The following is a 15912-nucleotide window of genomic DNA, read 5'->3' as shown; positions in this document are numbered from 1 at the left end:
TTCCTCGCCTCTGTGATTTACGAGTAAGGGTATTACATATTGGCTATAAGCATTCGATGGTGGCAAACCGAAATCCCCGTGGTGCCGACAGTAGTATGTATAAAAATATGACATAAATTATGTTGCGTGTGGACTGATGGGAATTGTATGCTACTGTGACAACTCAGCTTCGATCATACTAGCTTTACCACACGCATCTCTGGCAACGGAACGAGTGAGGAACATTTGAGCTATTAGTTAGCCAGCAAGGTGGGTAACTACTAGGCTAACTTTTTAGCCGTACATATGTTAACTGTGACGCTTGCTAACACCTGTATCTGATTTAGAAGCGTTAGCATAGCAATATACACAGCAGGTATACAACAGTATAGCACCAAGTGAAACTAGTGTATCTTGCTAGCTAGCCTAACTACAAAGTAGCTAGCTCTTGCAAGCTATTCTAGCACCAAACTGTGTTTACTTTTGTGAAGCTACTGAACTGGCCAATAAGTTTGGCAAGCATTAATATTTGACTTGCTAGCTAAAGGAAAAATAATTTGTGAGTGTTAAAGCGAAACATTCTATGGTTTTGAAGCTATCGTAGATAGTCTTTTTTTGTCTAGCTAGTTAAGTTAATGTTAGCTGACGCTACTCTCATTGACATTGACTTCCGTGTTTATTTAGTGGCCCTAATTGCTACCCACTAACCTGATGAATAACCTACTTTAACTAGCGTGAAATAAAGCTTCACTGTAGTGACTGACTTATGGAATTGTAAATGTCAACATAGTTTTGAAACTGGACAAAAAGTACAAAACATGATAACCCTGATTCAGCTGCTGGCATTGCTGTCACAGAGTGGACATTGAGATTGTGATTATATGTCTGTCTATAACAGTACTAGTACTTCATCTGTAGTGCTCCCATAATCGTTTAATTTGGTATGCCTGTGTTGATGTAGTAATGGCAGAAGGAAAAAGTGGAGAAGACATTGTGTCAGAGTACCTTGGTCAGAACCCTCACCTGACCCAGTGGGTGGAGTCTCTCAGGGGATTATGTGAGACACACAAACAATGGAATGCCAGACAAGAATTCCTCTTGAGGAACATGGAGACCTTCCCAGCAGTCCAGCCAGGAGTCAGCAACCCGAGCATGGACAAACTGCTCTCGCTCTCCATGGTTTGGGCCAACCATGTTTTCATGGGTTGCAAGTATGTAGACGACACACATCATTACTTTAGACTAAGCTTTTCCTAACTGCTATCCCTGAAGCATACCTAAAAGTTAATATGGTTCAGACAAGGTGAAGGGAACTAATCCATGTCTTCTCTTATCCCTCAGATATCCTCAGCCTGTCATGGACAAAATCAAAGAGATGGCCGATGGAATCATTGTCAGGGATGCTCCAGTTCGAACAACAAGGGATGAGATCATGGCGAGAGGAAAGAGACCGGGTGCCCCAGGTACATCAAAGTGAATGATAACGTGCTGATAGTGTGATTTTAGCTTGTGGTACAAACATTGTGATGAAAGAGAGCATTACCTTACCAGTAGATTTAGTTACTGTACGTCTAAGCTTATCAACAAAATTCGAACAGCAATTTCTGAGGAAGTGGGGCCCATTGTTAAACTAGATGATAGATGATACCCTGATTGATTTCCCACCAGAACATCCTGAAGCTGCTTTGTTTTGAACCAATTATCCAAACGTTATGAGGTCCATATACACCCCATACCTCTAATACATCCGCTTTCAGGTGAAAAAAGATTGTTGTGAGGCTTCTCCCACTAACAATGTGTTTCTCAGGGGGTGATGCTGACAGCTGTGGGAAGAGGAGCAAGGCCGGCCCTAATGAGGCTGGTGGGAGGGCAAGTGGACGAGGTCAGAAGTCGGGTCCTCCTCCACAGGCCCCAGCCGATCACCAGCCATTCTTCAACCGCCTCTACAAGGCAGTTGCCTGGAAACTGGTGTCAGCCGGGGGCTTCGGTCCTAACCTGGATCACTTTGAGATCCTGCAGGGGTGTGTGGAGTCATCTAAGGAGACTCTGAGCTGTGTGTTCGTGCCTTTGAAGGACATCCCAGATCTGCCCGCGGGCCGCACACAGAAGGAGGGCCAGGTGTGTGAGCTACGCTGTCAGAATGTCTACATGGGTACAGGGTACGGGCGCGATGAGGCCGCCGCCAAGGCCATGGCCTCTAAAGAGGCCTTGAAGGCATTCCAGGGGCGCAAAGTGACTGTGAAGATCTGCAGGCGGCGCTTCCGGGGGAGGGACGTGGAGGATTTGGTTCTGGTTGATGACCAGCCCAGGAACCCGGTCTTTCCACCTGCTCTCAGCTATCCCTTTCAGGCAGAGCAACAGGGAGATGGGTTATCATAGCAAAGCCAGGAGTGGCGTTAAGACACTGTGTAAATCACTGGTGGATTGAAAGTCATGGAAAAAGTACAGCAGTGTAAAAAAGAATTGGCTATATATCACCATGTTTTGCATTTTATTATAAACATTATTTTTGTTGTTGTTTTTTTGAATAGCCTACGCCAAGTTCTTTTACTTTTTGAGACATTTAAACTCACTTGTAAGAATTAAGGTTTGTTGGGACTGCTGCTTAAAATGGGTTTGATTTTTAATTGGCACCATATAACTATTATAATTTTCATCAGCAGTTACACCTTAGAATTTAGGTTGATGGGCATGATTGCCTTGTGTGAAATCTTTGTCTGCAGTATCCATTTGCCTTTTGTCATTTTATGACTTTACAAGTCAAATGAGCTCACTAAAGCATGACTAGATATGATGTGGTTGCTATGTACATCAGTCAGCTCCAGAGGTAGATATCTACTTTAATATGAACAGAAGGTATGCTGCTGATGAGACTCGTTAGAGACGCTATTAGAAAAGGCCTCTATTGATGCTTGAATTTGTTTAGCCTTTTGTGTGAGTTTTAATTACACTCGTACTGTTTCAATTACCAATCACAGAAATAGTCTGGAGATAAATGTTTGAATTCATAAAATACTTGTCACAGTAGAATACTTATCATTTCATTATGTTTATTTAAAATGTTCCGATCCCTGTCTACATGGGTGCAAGCTTTTGTTTTCATCTCAGCATCTGGCGTTGACTTAGAAACCACTCAATTGTACGTACTGTGTTGAGAACCTGTTGGCTTGTGTTATGGTTCAGTTCTGATAGAGAAGATGTACATAAAGCCAAGTTAAAAACACTTTCAGAATGAGAGAAAAATGCTTCTTGTGTGTGCTTCGCTGAATTAAATACATTGCTACAGTTCCATTGAAACAAAAATTCCCACAATGTTCTGTGTTACGGTATATTTCTATAAGTTCTCCTGTTTCTATATTTTTGTAAATAAAAATAATGTAAGGAATAGTGTACCCTGATTCTGATTCTTATTGTAGACATAACATTATTAACCAGTAGAGGGCCACACATTATGGTCTTTTTCTTATGACTTTGTTAAGATCTCACCAAAACATACATTTTTACAATGTGAACACTAGTTTGTATTCTTCTGTTACCATCGTTTTAAAATACTGTGATTTGCCTTATCGCTGACCTAATGCATAGTGTCTTGTCAGCCTGTCACACACCTTATTGAATACAGGTAGCTGGTTATGCACCTTAAACCTTTCATCCAAAGCTCATGTTAATCCTGACAAGTACTGTATTAAGGTAATTAAATGCAACTGACATGCTGAATGTGTTCAGGCAACAATTCTACATCCCGAGTCCGGAGAGACAGCTATCCCTCTAACAAGTAATTGTGTTTCCTGGCGCTTCCTCCCAAACCCAATTAGACACACACCTCGGATGCTTGTTATTCACAGCTAATAGGTGTTAGGCTGCTGTTAAGGAAGGTGAATCAAGTTAGAGCTCCAATGTGGTTTGACTGACGTGTTCATGACGTGTCCTCTTCTTGACCCTGAGGTTTTTTTAAACTCCAGTACAGGCTTCACCTTGCCATGGATAATTACTGACTCACAGGGGGTACTCTTGACACTTCATTAGGCCACCCGCAAGGACACTGCTGCTCAGAAAAGTATACAGCTTAAAAAGCAAACTACCAAAGCAGCAAACTGATAGTGATTTATAGCTCCCGAAATGACAGCTTCACTGGTGATTGTTTTATTTGACAAAGTATCAGTGTATGAAACTAAAACCATTTTCACGTTTGTTTGGTCAGTTATCACAATTTAATCAGAATCATTGCCACATCATAGGGCCTGTCATCGCTGTCTGAGTGGATACAGACACCACATACTACACAAGGATGAAGAAGAGATTCAAGGTCATCTTTGTATATTTTGCTATATATTTTGCTATATATATTTTATGTATTTCGTTTGGGGTGTCATGTCAGTAAACACGTTGCAGGATATGTCAAATAAACACAATGACGTACTCTTGGACATAGCGTCCTTAACCCGCCCTGGTTTTTGGAAGTGAACAGACCATCCTTCTGCTCCACCAACTTTGGAGTCTCCCGTAGGCCATGCATTAGATAATAATAACCCCCAATGACACTAACACATAGAGACGGCATACATGTGGGTGGCTGACTTGATTGACAATCCAGAATATTTGTCCACTTGTCTTTGTTGCTTTAGGTCGCTGCTGACTTCGTCAAATGGGCAACTTCTATAAGCCACACCCGAACTGGCGTCAAATGGACCGAGTTAACATATTGTTCATGTCTGGGGCCGAAGGTTATTTGTGACTTGGGAGTTCTGCATTGTGCCACCAAGTTGCTAATAAGAGATTGGCCTGTCAGCTTACATGAGGACAGATGGATACTGGGAGAGACAATCTGGGCATATTTGAAGGAAAGAGACAGAGATGGAAGTGAGAGGTTAATCATTCTGATGTTATAAGGGCAATTTGGTGCTTCCTGGTGGTTTGATGGTTTAAGGCAAGCAGAGCAGAAACATTCAAGGTGGTAAATGAGAATTCCTCCAATGTTTTTTTCAAATACAGTACCAGTCAAAAGTTTGGACACATTTCCCCAAACTTTTGATTGGTACTGTACCTGACGGTGAACGTATCTAGGCATTGTGAATGGACTAATTGAATGTTGTTGTTTTTTCATTTGTATAGCTCTTTTAGCAAAGTCACAGAGGGCTTCACAACTGTCCACAAATCAGCACCCAACAAACCTAAACCCTCAAGTGTTTTATTGTGAGATCTCTCCCTAAGTCTACCCTTACTGATTGCATGTTGTCCATGTCAGATGCAATGTATAGGGCTGCAGTTTAATTACACAATCAATATTTACCTTTCCACCTGATTAGCAGGCTTTATTCAAATACGTTTCGTATGTAAAACAGTGTTGTATATGATTTGAGCCCAGATATTTCCTTAAACCAGTAAGAGGCCTGTTGGTTATAAATGACCTTATATGTAGAAAAATGGAAATGGAGTTTAGACTTTACCCACTATTGAACAACACTGTTTTATTTTTAAGTTCACAGGTAATTGAAAACAAATAGTACATGACACAGGAGGCTCTTATCTAAAATCTGAAAATAATACAAATCGAGGGACGCCGAGTCTGAACACTCATGTCCTTATCTTACTGCGCAGTACAAAAATTAGGCACCTCATATTTCCACCTGAATCTAGACGAACTCATTGAACAGAGACCACGCAGACTGCTTTACAAAACAATATGTAACACCTTTTATTTTAAGTCATATTAGAGTACTGTAATATATAGTGGAAAATAAAATATTTCAAGTTCAAACACCTTTTTGGATAGACAATCTTTCAAAATGCAATCTGTCTTTCTCCTGATAAGCACACCTTGTAATGAAAAATATATTATAAAGATCACATAGACCATGATATAACAATATTTCAATAGCTTCCCGACTGGTCCACTTACATTCAAAAAGCATAAGTTCACAAGCACTTGAGCAGGAAAAAGTTACAGAATGCTCCACGAGGACAGTCACACATTTTCCCAATTCGTGCTCCTTTTCTCACCGCACATTGCTCTCCAACGTCGCACTGAAAAGAGATGGAGAATGTAACGAAATGGTTAGATCTTTGTAACAATAATAAGACCAACCAATGGTGAATAACCAATACAAAGCATTTTACAAAGTTATGAAATTACGTTTAGATCACAGTTGATTGGATAATAACTTTTTTTGTTTTTTGAGTCTCAATTCAGAAAGATTTTGCTTATTTACCGTTGGAACTTGACCAAATTTCTTTTCCCACATTGATAGTCGTTTTGTCTGCAGCTTTTCAAGAACGTCTTGTAGTGCACCAAGCTGTTGAAATATATACAATACAATTATAAACATCTATATTCCTGACCATTGCTCAATCAACATTTGTAATGTCAAAATGATCTTATTTGTAAAATAAACTTACAAGCTGTTTTTCATTGGTCAAGTTGGGATCTTTGGGGTAGAAATCCCGCAAGGCTCTTGTGTCAAGGTTTATTTCCGAATCCGAGTCGTCAATTTCAGCACCGAGAACGATGGACAGCAGCGCAGCACAAAATAACACTCTTGTCCATAGTCTAGAGCTCTCCATGGTCCCAGTGTACACAGGGATTTGATTCTTAGTTGTTGTCTTCTCTCTCCAAGAAATCCACTTCAAATACCCAGTTCCCTGCAATCCACAGACTTTATATCTGATTTAACACTTGCCGCTTCCTGGCGACTCCTTTTGCTCCACCTTTACCATTGATTTTTCATGCGTAAGAAGCGCAGCGGGGGTGGTGAGTCATTGCATAAAAGTTACTTGACTGTCATTGGGTGGATACCAAAAGAGGCCATTGATATGCTATCTAACATTATGCCTTAAGAATGCGGTCGAAATAAACGTACTATTTGTTTTGTATGTTTTATCTCGACGGATTTGGGCCTAACATCTAGTAATTTCATAATTGACGGGTCCTGGAAAGGGCAGATGGAGCATATGTATTATGTTAACAGATTAAACAATGTTTTAAAATGTGCAATTCAATTCTACACAATAAAGCCTATACCACAATCATGTTGTGGAATTGTGTTCCAAATGCCTCATTAAAATGCGTTGATGTACTAAAATATACCTCGTCTCAATATTGTTATTTTGTTTATTCTAAGTTGGTTCATTATTTCCTTCATCGTTGGCAAATGAACTGGCATTTATTTAAATATATAGGCGACATTACCATATAGTGATCAATTTACTGTGGCAATTTACAGTCTCATTTGGGAAACTGTAAATTACAAATCACCATATTTATGAAATGGCGAGACAAATAAACTTTCCTATTGAATATCGACTTGTATTCCTAATGATCTAAGTTGACAGCCCATCAAGTTTTTTTTTCAACTGAGTTGGCTAACATAAAACCATCAAACAGCTTTGATCCCTTTCTTGAACGTTCCCTGCTTCCTATCTGTCAGCAGAGACAGAAAGGAGAAGCAGCTTTGATTGTGCTCGAGGCTGGATGACTCATTTCTCTTTCCCCAATTACAGTTTTAGTCTCCAGAAATGTTTTTATTTCCTAAGGTACAAAGACATTTCCTGTTGGCCCTTAAGAAAATTATTACATAGACCAAAAAATGTATTAGCAAGTTCATATTGTTTCATGTTTTGTGGACTGTGGACAGCCTATTCTTTATGTGACTGTGATTTGTGGTTTAGATTTGCCATTGTTCGAGTGATAGATATCAGTAGATATTCAGTAAGTATTTTGACCAACTGTTTTCCTAAACATCAAAGCACCATTACAAGGATATCAACAATGTCAAGCCAATTGATTAGTGAGGTGCCTTGGGCCAACCCACACACCATGAGCACAAAAATACCTCAAATCCTTGAGCCAGATAATCAAACTGGCAAGTTTTGCTCCAAACCCACTGTCTTTGTTTAACTCACTGCTATGTTTGGTTAATGGCTGTCTAGAGAGCCTGTTTTAAGCAAACCTCTTACATCCTATCGTTGTTTCCTCCGTAAATCAAACAAGTTCACATGGATACATTCTGAGACACTTTTTTGGAGTGTGTCCATGTATGTAAAATGAACCTGAAGGTCCAAGTCACTGCCCACGTCATGATTAACGAGGACAGACAAATCATCCCAAGGGGCTTGGAACTCTCAAAACAGCCGTACACAATGATAGTCAGAAGTATTGTATTACACATGAAGAGCATGTAATAAACCAAACACATTGATACAAAGAGCACACACGAGTGCGGGATGCAGAGTGGGGGCACAGGGTTAGAACATTGATCAGATTTTAAAATGGTAAGTGTACGCAAAAAAATATGGGATCAGGGGGACAACACTTCAGGGGTGAAGGAATTTGAGTGACACAGAAAATAAATGAAGTGGAATCTATGAGACCCTGCTGAGAATAAGCAGCCATTCTCATGGCTGAGAGCTGAACTCTCACTGTTCCTCTCACTTGGAACAGCTGTGAGCTCCACCATGACTCACGTCCCCACACGGCAGCTGGGAACCACAAAACATAGTCTAACTATTGCATCTATAATCTTGACTTTACGTACTGCAGAGATTTGGGTTCCTCTGCATTGCAGAAAACAAACTTCCCTCTACTCTTTCTTTGTCTTGTTGACCAGACAGAAAAGTTTTAGATAATTGCAATATTTTTTGTTTCAAAGGCTCTAATTATTTTGTCTGCAAGTTGAAGTGTATGTGAGTGTGTGTAGAAATGAGTGGATGTGTTTGTGTAAGATATCTGAGTGTCCATGCTGTAGAATCATAGTTAGTATGTATTGTTAGTGTAGGTCTATCAGTGTGTGTGAGAGAATGAGTATGTTTTTTTTCAATGTTGGCTTCCTGTCTTTGAAGTCAATTCCCAACTGAAATGCACTGATGTGTGGGAGAGAACCGCCTTCATTATTTCTCTTTTCTATTTATTCCTTCCTCCATCTCCTTAACAATACCCAACCTCCTCTGTCAGTCTCAGTAAAACCTCCTTTGTCCTCTGTTGGTAAGGGCCAGGGGTTGCTAACTTGCTGTTCCTCTCTCACACACTTTTCAGAGTTCTAATGACCAGTTTACAGCTTATGACCTTGTGCTGCAATTGATTCAGTGAAGGAGTGTGTGATTATCTCCCACTTGTTCTGAATCTGAATGAGGTTTACTTTGTTACAGATCCAAGACTTTCAACAGCTAAACTGCACTGTAGTGCGTCATCAAGGCATGAAGTGTTGGTATTTGTTAAGTTAAAAGTATGAAACTTAGAAAGCTAGAATGTTAAGCTTTCATACGTTATAGACCTTCCAGTCTTTATATATATATATTTTTTTTGATTGGCTTTTCTTGCTTTGCTCTTATGGAGCTGAGTAACATCAGACCTGAGGGTGAGGATAGGTGAAGGAATATGACGAGAGATGGGAGAGCGAGAGGGACACTTTAATCAAGAGAGGAAGAGCTATCTCTGTCCACAGCCGTAATTACACATAGACATGCCCCTGTCACTGAGGTGCCTCGTTAGTGGAAGCCTTTACGCTGGCAAAACAAACCTTATATGGAGCATGGTGTCAGAGAGGAGAGAAACTACAGAAAAAGAAAAGGGGGTAAAGTGAAGCCTGTCCTCAATCTCTAACTCTTACCCTCTTTCTATCTCTCCCTCTTTCTCTCTCTTTCTCTTGCTGTCTCTTTCTCTCTCTTTTCTTCTATCATTTTCTCTCTCTCTCTGTCTCTCTCCTTTTTTCTATTTATCTATCTAACTCAATTCAAGCTAATCAGATGAGTGTGGATGTGATTGAATGCCTTTTTCCAGACCCAGACTGAATTGTAACTCCTGCCCGGCCGCCATATCCCTATCTCATAGTGACTCTATCTGTGACTCACATTTAATTACATCTGGAGTAGGATATGCTGCTGGTTTCTGCTTGAATTCAATGCAGATGTGTTCATTAATTGCCACTATCACATTTGGTGGTCATCAAGCCAGAATGAAGAATTAAACAATATGTACAGTATGTGCACCAGATCTCCGTCAGACATCTGCATTTCCAGCCCTTAGTCTCTTAAGAGCTTCTTCAAAGTCCTGCCTGCATGAGTCATCGAGGCATGTGGCCTCTATCAGTCTGATTGTGTTATAAGGAGGACAAAGCTGTTCTAGCCTGCTAGCTGCTAAATCAGTTTCTCTTAAAGATTAGAAATTATATTACATTTCATTAAAGTCTGTGACATGTGGCTTGTGGCTCTATGGAATGAGAATTCATAGACAGAGAGTCTTACCCTCCTCGGGCTTGTGGTGCTTTGCTCCAGCCCCAAATACTTCTATGTGAATACATTTCCCTGGCTTGGTGGGTATTGATAAAGTGCTTTTTCATCTTATCTTCCACTAAGACCACCTAAAGGAACTATCAGTCTTGTCAGAAACCAAAGGGCACCTTGTAGCTCAAATGAGGGATCAGGGGACAAACAGGTCTATATTAGTGATTCAAGATGATTCGTAGCAAGACAGGTGTTCTACAGTGCTACTCCAATCAGAGAAGTATATTCGGACGTGATGGGTTGTGTTTAAACCAGCAGGGTGCCAAATCACTGGTTTCTCTAGGGTTTTTGTGTACAGACAGACACTGATCAAACTAAAAAAAAAAAAAAAAAGAGCAGTTGAGAAGCGACAGAGTCCACACAGGGTTGTTTATCCTTGTTCTGCCACCAATAGACACTGTTGAGAAATGTATATTTGTTCCAATTAGATCCTAAAGAACTGTGCCAAGTGACCCTAAGAATGAAGGAGGTCAACTTGAGATTCCATAAGATGCCCCAACACTGGTCTTCCCATCCTCCCATTCCAGCTCTCCTCTCACTTAGCTCAAGTCTTGATGCAGTTCATGCTCTCAAGATGACTGTATATTCATCATGTCAAAACAAATCTCCTCACTTTTGGTTATCAAATAATAAACATAATGAAAACTCCTTGAATACCTATTCATCTCTATTTGTGACATTATTGAAGCATTTTGTACTGATGCATAATTCAGAAGATAAACCCGTTGTGTTTCCCAGTTGTGTGGGCGGAGCGTGTGATGAATCCACAGGCCTGTCAGCTCCCAGCATTCAAATGCTGCTGTTTTGACTCCATTACTGTAAGACTGTAGAGATCTCTACATAGTGATTTTAATGCTAAATGTGTGGGTTGGTGAAAACATAAAAACACGAGTCAAGACTGAAGACAATCAATCATTTGGCATTGGCTCATTGCAGGGTATAAGCCTTCTGTAGTTGTGTTGTCAGCACAATGCTGTGTAATAATAGTAGAGCCAAAAATAAGGATCATTTGTTTATGAGGAATTATGCCCTTTTGTCGTCCTCTGAGGCCCCAGGCCAGGAGAGCAGTGCTCTGCTCATTGGATCAGTGTTCCTTGTACGCTGAGGCAGCCTCGTCCTGTCAGCCCTGTGGCCCACAGTCACACCCTTGTGCGTCATTGTGAGGTAATTAAAGGTTCTGAGCATAGATGCTTTCTCTTTCTGTCTGCCTACACACTCTTTATGTGTTCGAAACAAATGACATGCTATAGATCTGTAATTGCACTGTAAAGCAACTAATTGCAGTGTCGTCAGGCTTTAACAATATTGATGAGAATTTGTATTTATCCTGCTTGTGCACACATGCACACAGGCACATACTACATGCACACACCCTGTTTTGTGTTTCTGTTGAACTAGACTAGACAACCTCAGTGCATGGATGTGTAAACAAGTTTGGAATCAACACTGGAGTCCAGATGGTGGATAAGGGAATTCTTCCTTTTTGTTAAACGATTCAGTCTCATTTATCAATAATTATTCAAATATTTTGTATTTTATTCTGAATCAATCACAGCCAGAACAAACTGTTTAAACAGTTTAAAATTCCAGTTTTATCTTTTAAGACTTGACTAGATGATTTATATGGTTGAGAAAACCCAGATTGAACACATCAAGAAGGAAAGAGTTCCTGTCAGTGCTTGGGAGACTTCAAGTTTCCTTCTGGGAGACGTTATTGATTTTTGGCTGCTCTTGTTGAGTTTTGGTTGAAAAATAGGCAATAATCCAGACACTGCCAGATAAGACTGTCAGAATATTAGTTAAAGTAGATGTATCATGCATTTTTAGGGCATATTTTACTCCTATCACAGTGTCCCACTAATAGATTACCACAGGGGTTCCCCAAGTCATTCCCAAAATGCACAAAGCTGCATACAGCCACAAATAAGAAGAGAATAACAATTAAGATGGTATTTCCACATGTGTGTGCTCTTTGTATAAGGAGACAGAAAAGTTGCATGGAGGAAAAACCATATGCAAACACTGCAGAGTGATAAACAGGGAAATCTTGCAGTCTATTCACAGGAAGATTCATTAGTGAAATGTCACACATCACTTTTAGAAAACTCCTTTTTCATCAGTTTTTGTATGACTCAACTAGTGATTAAACTGGTATTGGAAGAGGGGTATGTTTTGCAGTGTTTTATGAGACAATAAAATGAGGATATTTTCCACTGTTACAGGGCCCTCCACCCACAGCCTCCGTCACAGGTCGTCTCAGTGCTCCTTCGCCCACATCTCATATCTGTCCTGTGCTTTATTGATTGGCTCACTCTGACATTAAACACTCCTCGAACCTGCTGAAACCTGCTGTCCAACAACCCCCCAAAGTAATTAGAGTTGGTGAATAATTAAATTGGGGCTGAAAGGTGTTTATTACAGTTGTTGTAATGACACACATTACTCACTTCCCAGTCCAGTGGTAGATACAGGTACTGAGGTCATGCCTGACTGGCAGTCACATTAGGATCATTTCAGTGTTTGGGGAATTTCATTCAGCCCAGAGGTCATTAGCGACATGGTCTAATCTCTTTTTGTTGGCCCTCTGATGGAGCACCACTGTCCAGGGAGAGGGCCAGGGCCGACTCTACAAGTCTAGACGAGGAGAACTGTGCAACTCCCCTCAATCATGCAACCAACACTGATCCAGAGTAAAGTGGCTAAAGAGAGGTAGCAACAGTAGATACTAGCCTAGTTCGCTTTTTGTATAGTATATCCACCAGAGCTGTTATGTGAACGCTTGCATGCAGGGTGCATGCTTCCCAATTCGAACAGGCTGTTTTAAAAAGAATATTGCTCTTGCGCTGACACATGCTCGCATTAACTATTGCTGTACAGTACCAGTCAAACTTTTGACTGGTACTGTACCTATCAAAGCTGAAATCAAACCTACGCCCTTGCCCACAATATATCACTGTAACCATGACTAAATCATTTTTATATTATTAGTATGCGTCCCCCCCCAGAAACTGCTCTTGAGAAAATTTCAATTAAATTGTCCAAACCAAAAATGTTTATCAGATCCTGATATCAGATCCTGACCCAAAGCATATAATCCCACTCTGAATTTTTGGTGAAAATTTGCAGCCGTAATATCTACTCTTGATTTTGAAAGTTGGATTACCAAATCTAAAACAGTCCAGGTCTTGGTTCAACAAGGGAGCTGCATAGACCTGCAGAGTTGTTGTTTTTCACTTTGTGTAACTTTATGGTGCAGCTTGTCAGAAATTGATCCCTTCAACATTTGGATAGTTTCTGCATCTGAGATGGTTCATTCTATTTTAACAGCGCCCTCTATTGGTCTGAAAACATCCAGCATACAGTACAATGTTGATTTTTAAATACAGTATACATTGATAAAGTTTACCTGACAATTGTTTTGTGTTTTTTTTACATACATCTCTGTCTCTATTTTACTTCATATGGATTGCGTTCTATCACCATAGCTTAGTGGTTATAGCACTTGATTGCTGGATTGTATTACACTGGAATTCATTCCACAGAAGTTAAAAGGCAGCACAGGCCATAGAGGTGGCCACACAGGGGCAGCAGTGTCACACAGAGAAGGTCTTCAGTGTCACCAAAATGTCTGATTTGTCCGTTCCATGTGGGCAATATGTTACATCACTTGTAAGACGATAAGGTATGTTGAATTCCAGTAAAGTAGGTAGTAAGGCTAAATCAATTACATTTTTCAAACAGACAGTTACTGCCTTCAGGTGTGAAGGAGTCATTCATAAAGTGTTTAAAGACTGCTGACATAGCATGGTTCGATTTAATTACAGGCAGGATAAGAGAGAGAGATGGATGCTACAAAGAGTGAGTAGATACAAAGAGTGTGAGATAGAGAGAGAGACTGACAGACTGAGAAACAAAGAAAGAGACTGAGAGAGATTGAATGAGTGCGTGAGTGAGTGACAAGTTGATTTTGTTTCCATTAAAATAATGTACACTAGAATCACTGTGTATCATGCTTGAATTTCAAAAACATGATACCCTTTTGTGTGAAATGCATCTTCTTTCACAGATCGTGCTTTAGGCAAATCCACACCAGGCTACAGTAGTTATTGCTTTATTAATCAACCAGTGTATTTCAAAATGATACAATACCATTGAGGCTGTATTTAACAAACTGCTCACTATGATAAAATAAACGAAGAGTTAGCTCCAAGACATCTTTGATGGATCATTTTCATAAGTTATACAACCCAAAGAAGGCATTCATGAGGTTTTGTTTTGCTTGAGGACATACAAAACACTGAACGGTGGGAAGGCAGTCTCTCAGGTCAGTTATTACGTAAACATTTTCTAATCTTGACTCAGTGAAATCAACCTCTGTTATGTTTATATGAACCTAAAGGCTGCCCTGCATTTCAATTGTCTGAAAGTAAACATTTATCCATTACAGTTTGCTAACACATCACCATTAAAGAAGTGTTTTACTATCTAATCAATTCTATATTAGACACGTTACGACAGTCAGTAAAAAATATATAGCTTATTCCTTGTTGAGGACACACAAGCTTTCGTATTTTAATCCAGCTGATTACAGACATAATGGTACAGAAACTGTCAAGTGAACTTAAAAAAGCACAATGGAGCGACCGTGGCTGTGACAGAAACATTGGTCCTTTTCAACATAATGCATTAGCACCGTACTTATCCCACCCTTTTGAAATGTACAACAACCAAACAGGCCATGCATCACATGATGTTTGGAATGAGAAATGAGAGTGATGGAACATTGACTTAATGTAATTTGACATTGCTTGTAATACAGCATGGATCCTGTGTGTCACATGGCCTAATAAGAATATACCTGTTATTCAGCTAAAATGCTACAAAGCATTATATGCCCAATGTATCCTTTCATACATTGGGCCCATTCATTAGACCACTTCAGTCTAACAGCAGACTTACAATGGCAACTCCAATGGGTTAAATAATGCAAGACAGATGAGAGCTGATCTAACACAGCACTCCACATGTGTTTCTCTGTCGAGGTTTAGTGATCCTTCCTTACCCGTAACAAGGAGCACCAAAGTGGTACTGATTCAGATTTTATTTATTCGTGAAGGTGTCATTTGGTTTTCATAGTATGTCAACATTGATCAACATGTTTTACATATTCCTCTTCTGTAGTATTTTTAATTAGCCAAGATGACCAGTAATGTTGTCATTTATTGAAATATTTAGTTGTCAGTCAAACGAAAAAGGGATGGCGAAGCCCGCATCTTATACCAGAAGTATGATAACCCGGTGTTGATAATTGACAATCCCTACTCTCTTGAGCGACCCAGCGGCGTGACAGCGGTTAGCGCAGACACAGGTCTGTTTGTGTCGCTGCATCGGATGGATGAAACTAATGCAATCAATGTTGAGACTGCTGGGCAGGAACAACATTCATTCTGTAGAGACTGAGGAGCCTAACTGAAAACAAAAATACTCCCATTAGAGCAACAAGGAAGGAACTCTAAAGCAAAGCTGATGCAAGACAGAGTAATTCATTTTTACTTTAGTCTATTTAGCAGCCATGTTTTACATTTAATTAACTTCACTTTAGACAACTCAAGGTTTTAGGATGGATGAGAGAAATAATTAAATAGAAGGTATGAAACA

At 40.0% G+C, this 15912-nt stretch overlaps 2 protein-coding genes across 2 annotated transcripts; one reads left to right on the top strand and one right to left on the bottom strand.

Annotated features, from left to right (window-relative positions):
• The first annotated feature begins 30 nt into the window (after nt 1-30).
• Nucleotides 31-3366, top strand: LOC124481674 (CDKN2A interacting protein). Its single transcript, XM_047041820.1, has 4 exons — nt 31-249; nt 941-1190; nt 1321-1442; nt 1787-3366. The coding sequence occupies exons 2-4, from the start codon at nt 943-945 to the stop codon at nt 2356-2358; spliced, it is 942 nt and encodes a 313-aa protein (XP_046897776.1). The 5' UTR covers nt 31-249; nt 941-942; the 3' UTR covers nt 2359-3366.
• A 2292-nt stretch (nt 3367-5658) lies between these two features.
• Nucleotides 5659-6605, bottom strand: LOC124481960 (cocaine- and amphetamine-regulated transcript protein). Its single transcript, XM_047042273.1, has 3 exons — nt 6376-6605; nt 6189-6272; nt 5659-6003 (listed from the first exon to the last, which is right to left on the bottom strand). The coding sequence occupies exons 1-3, from the start codon at nt 6538-6540 to the stop codon at nt 5896-5898; spliced, it is 357 nt and encodes a 118-aa protein (XP_046898229.1). The 5' UTR covers nt 6541-6605; the 3' UTR covers nt 5659-5895.
• Nucleotides 6606-15912: the final 9307 nt, after the last annotated feature.

The sequence above is a fragment of the Hypomesus transpacificus genome, chromosome 19 (genome assembly GCF_021917145.1).
Source record: "Hypomesus transpacificus isolate Combined female chromosome 19, fHypTra1, whole genome shotgun sequence".
NCBI lineage: Eukaryota > Metazoa > Chordata > Actinopteri > Osmeriformes > Osmeridae > Hypomesus > Hypomesus transpacificus.
Note: the sequence above shows the minus strand (reverse complement) of the source record. Positions and strands in the feature narration are given on the sequence as shown.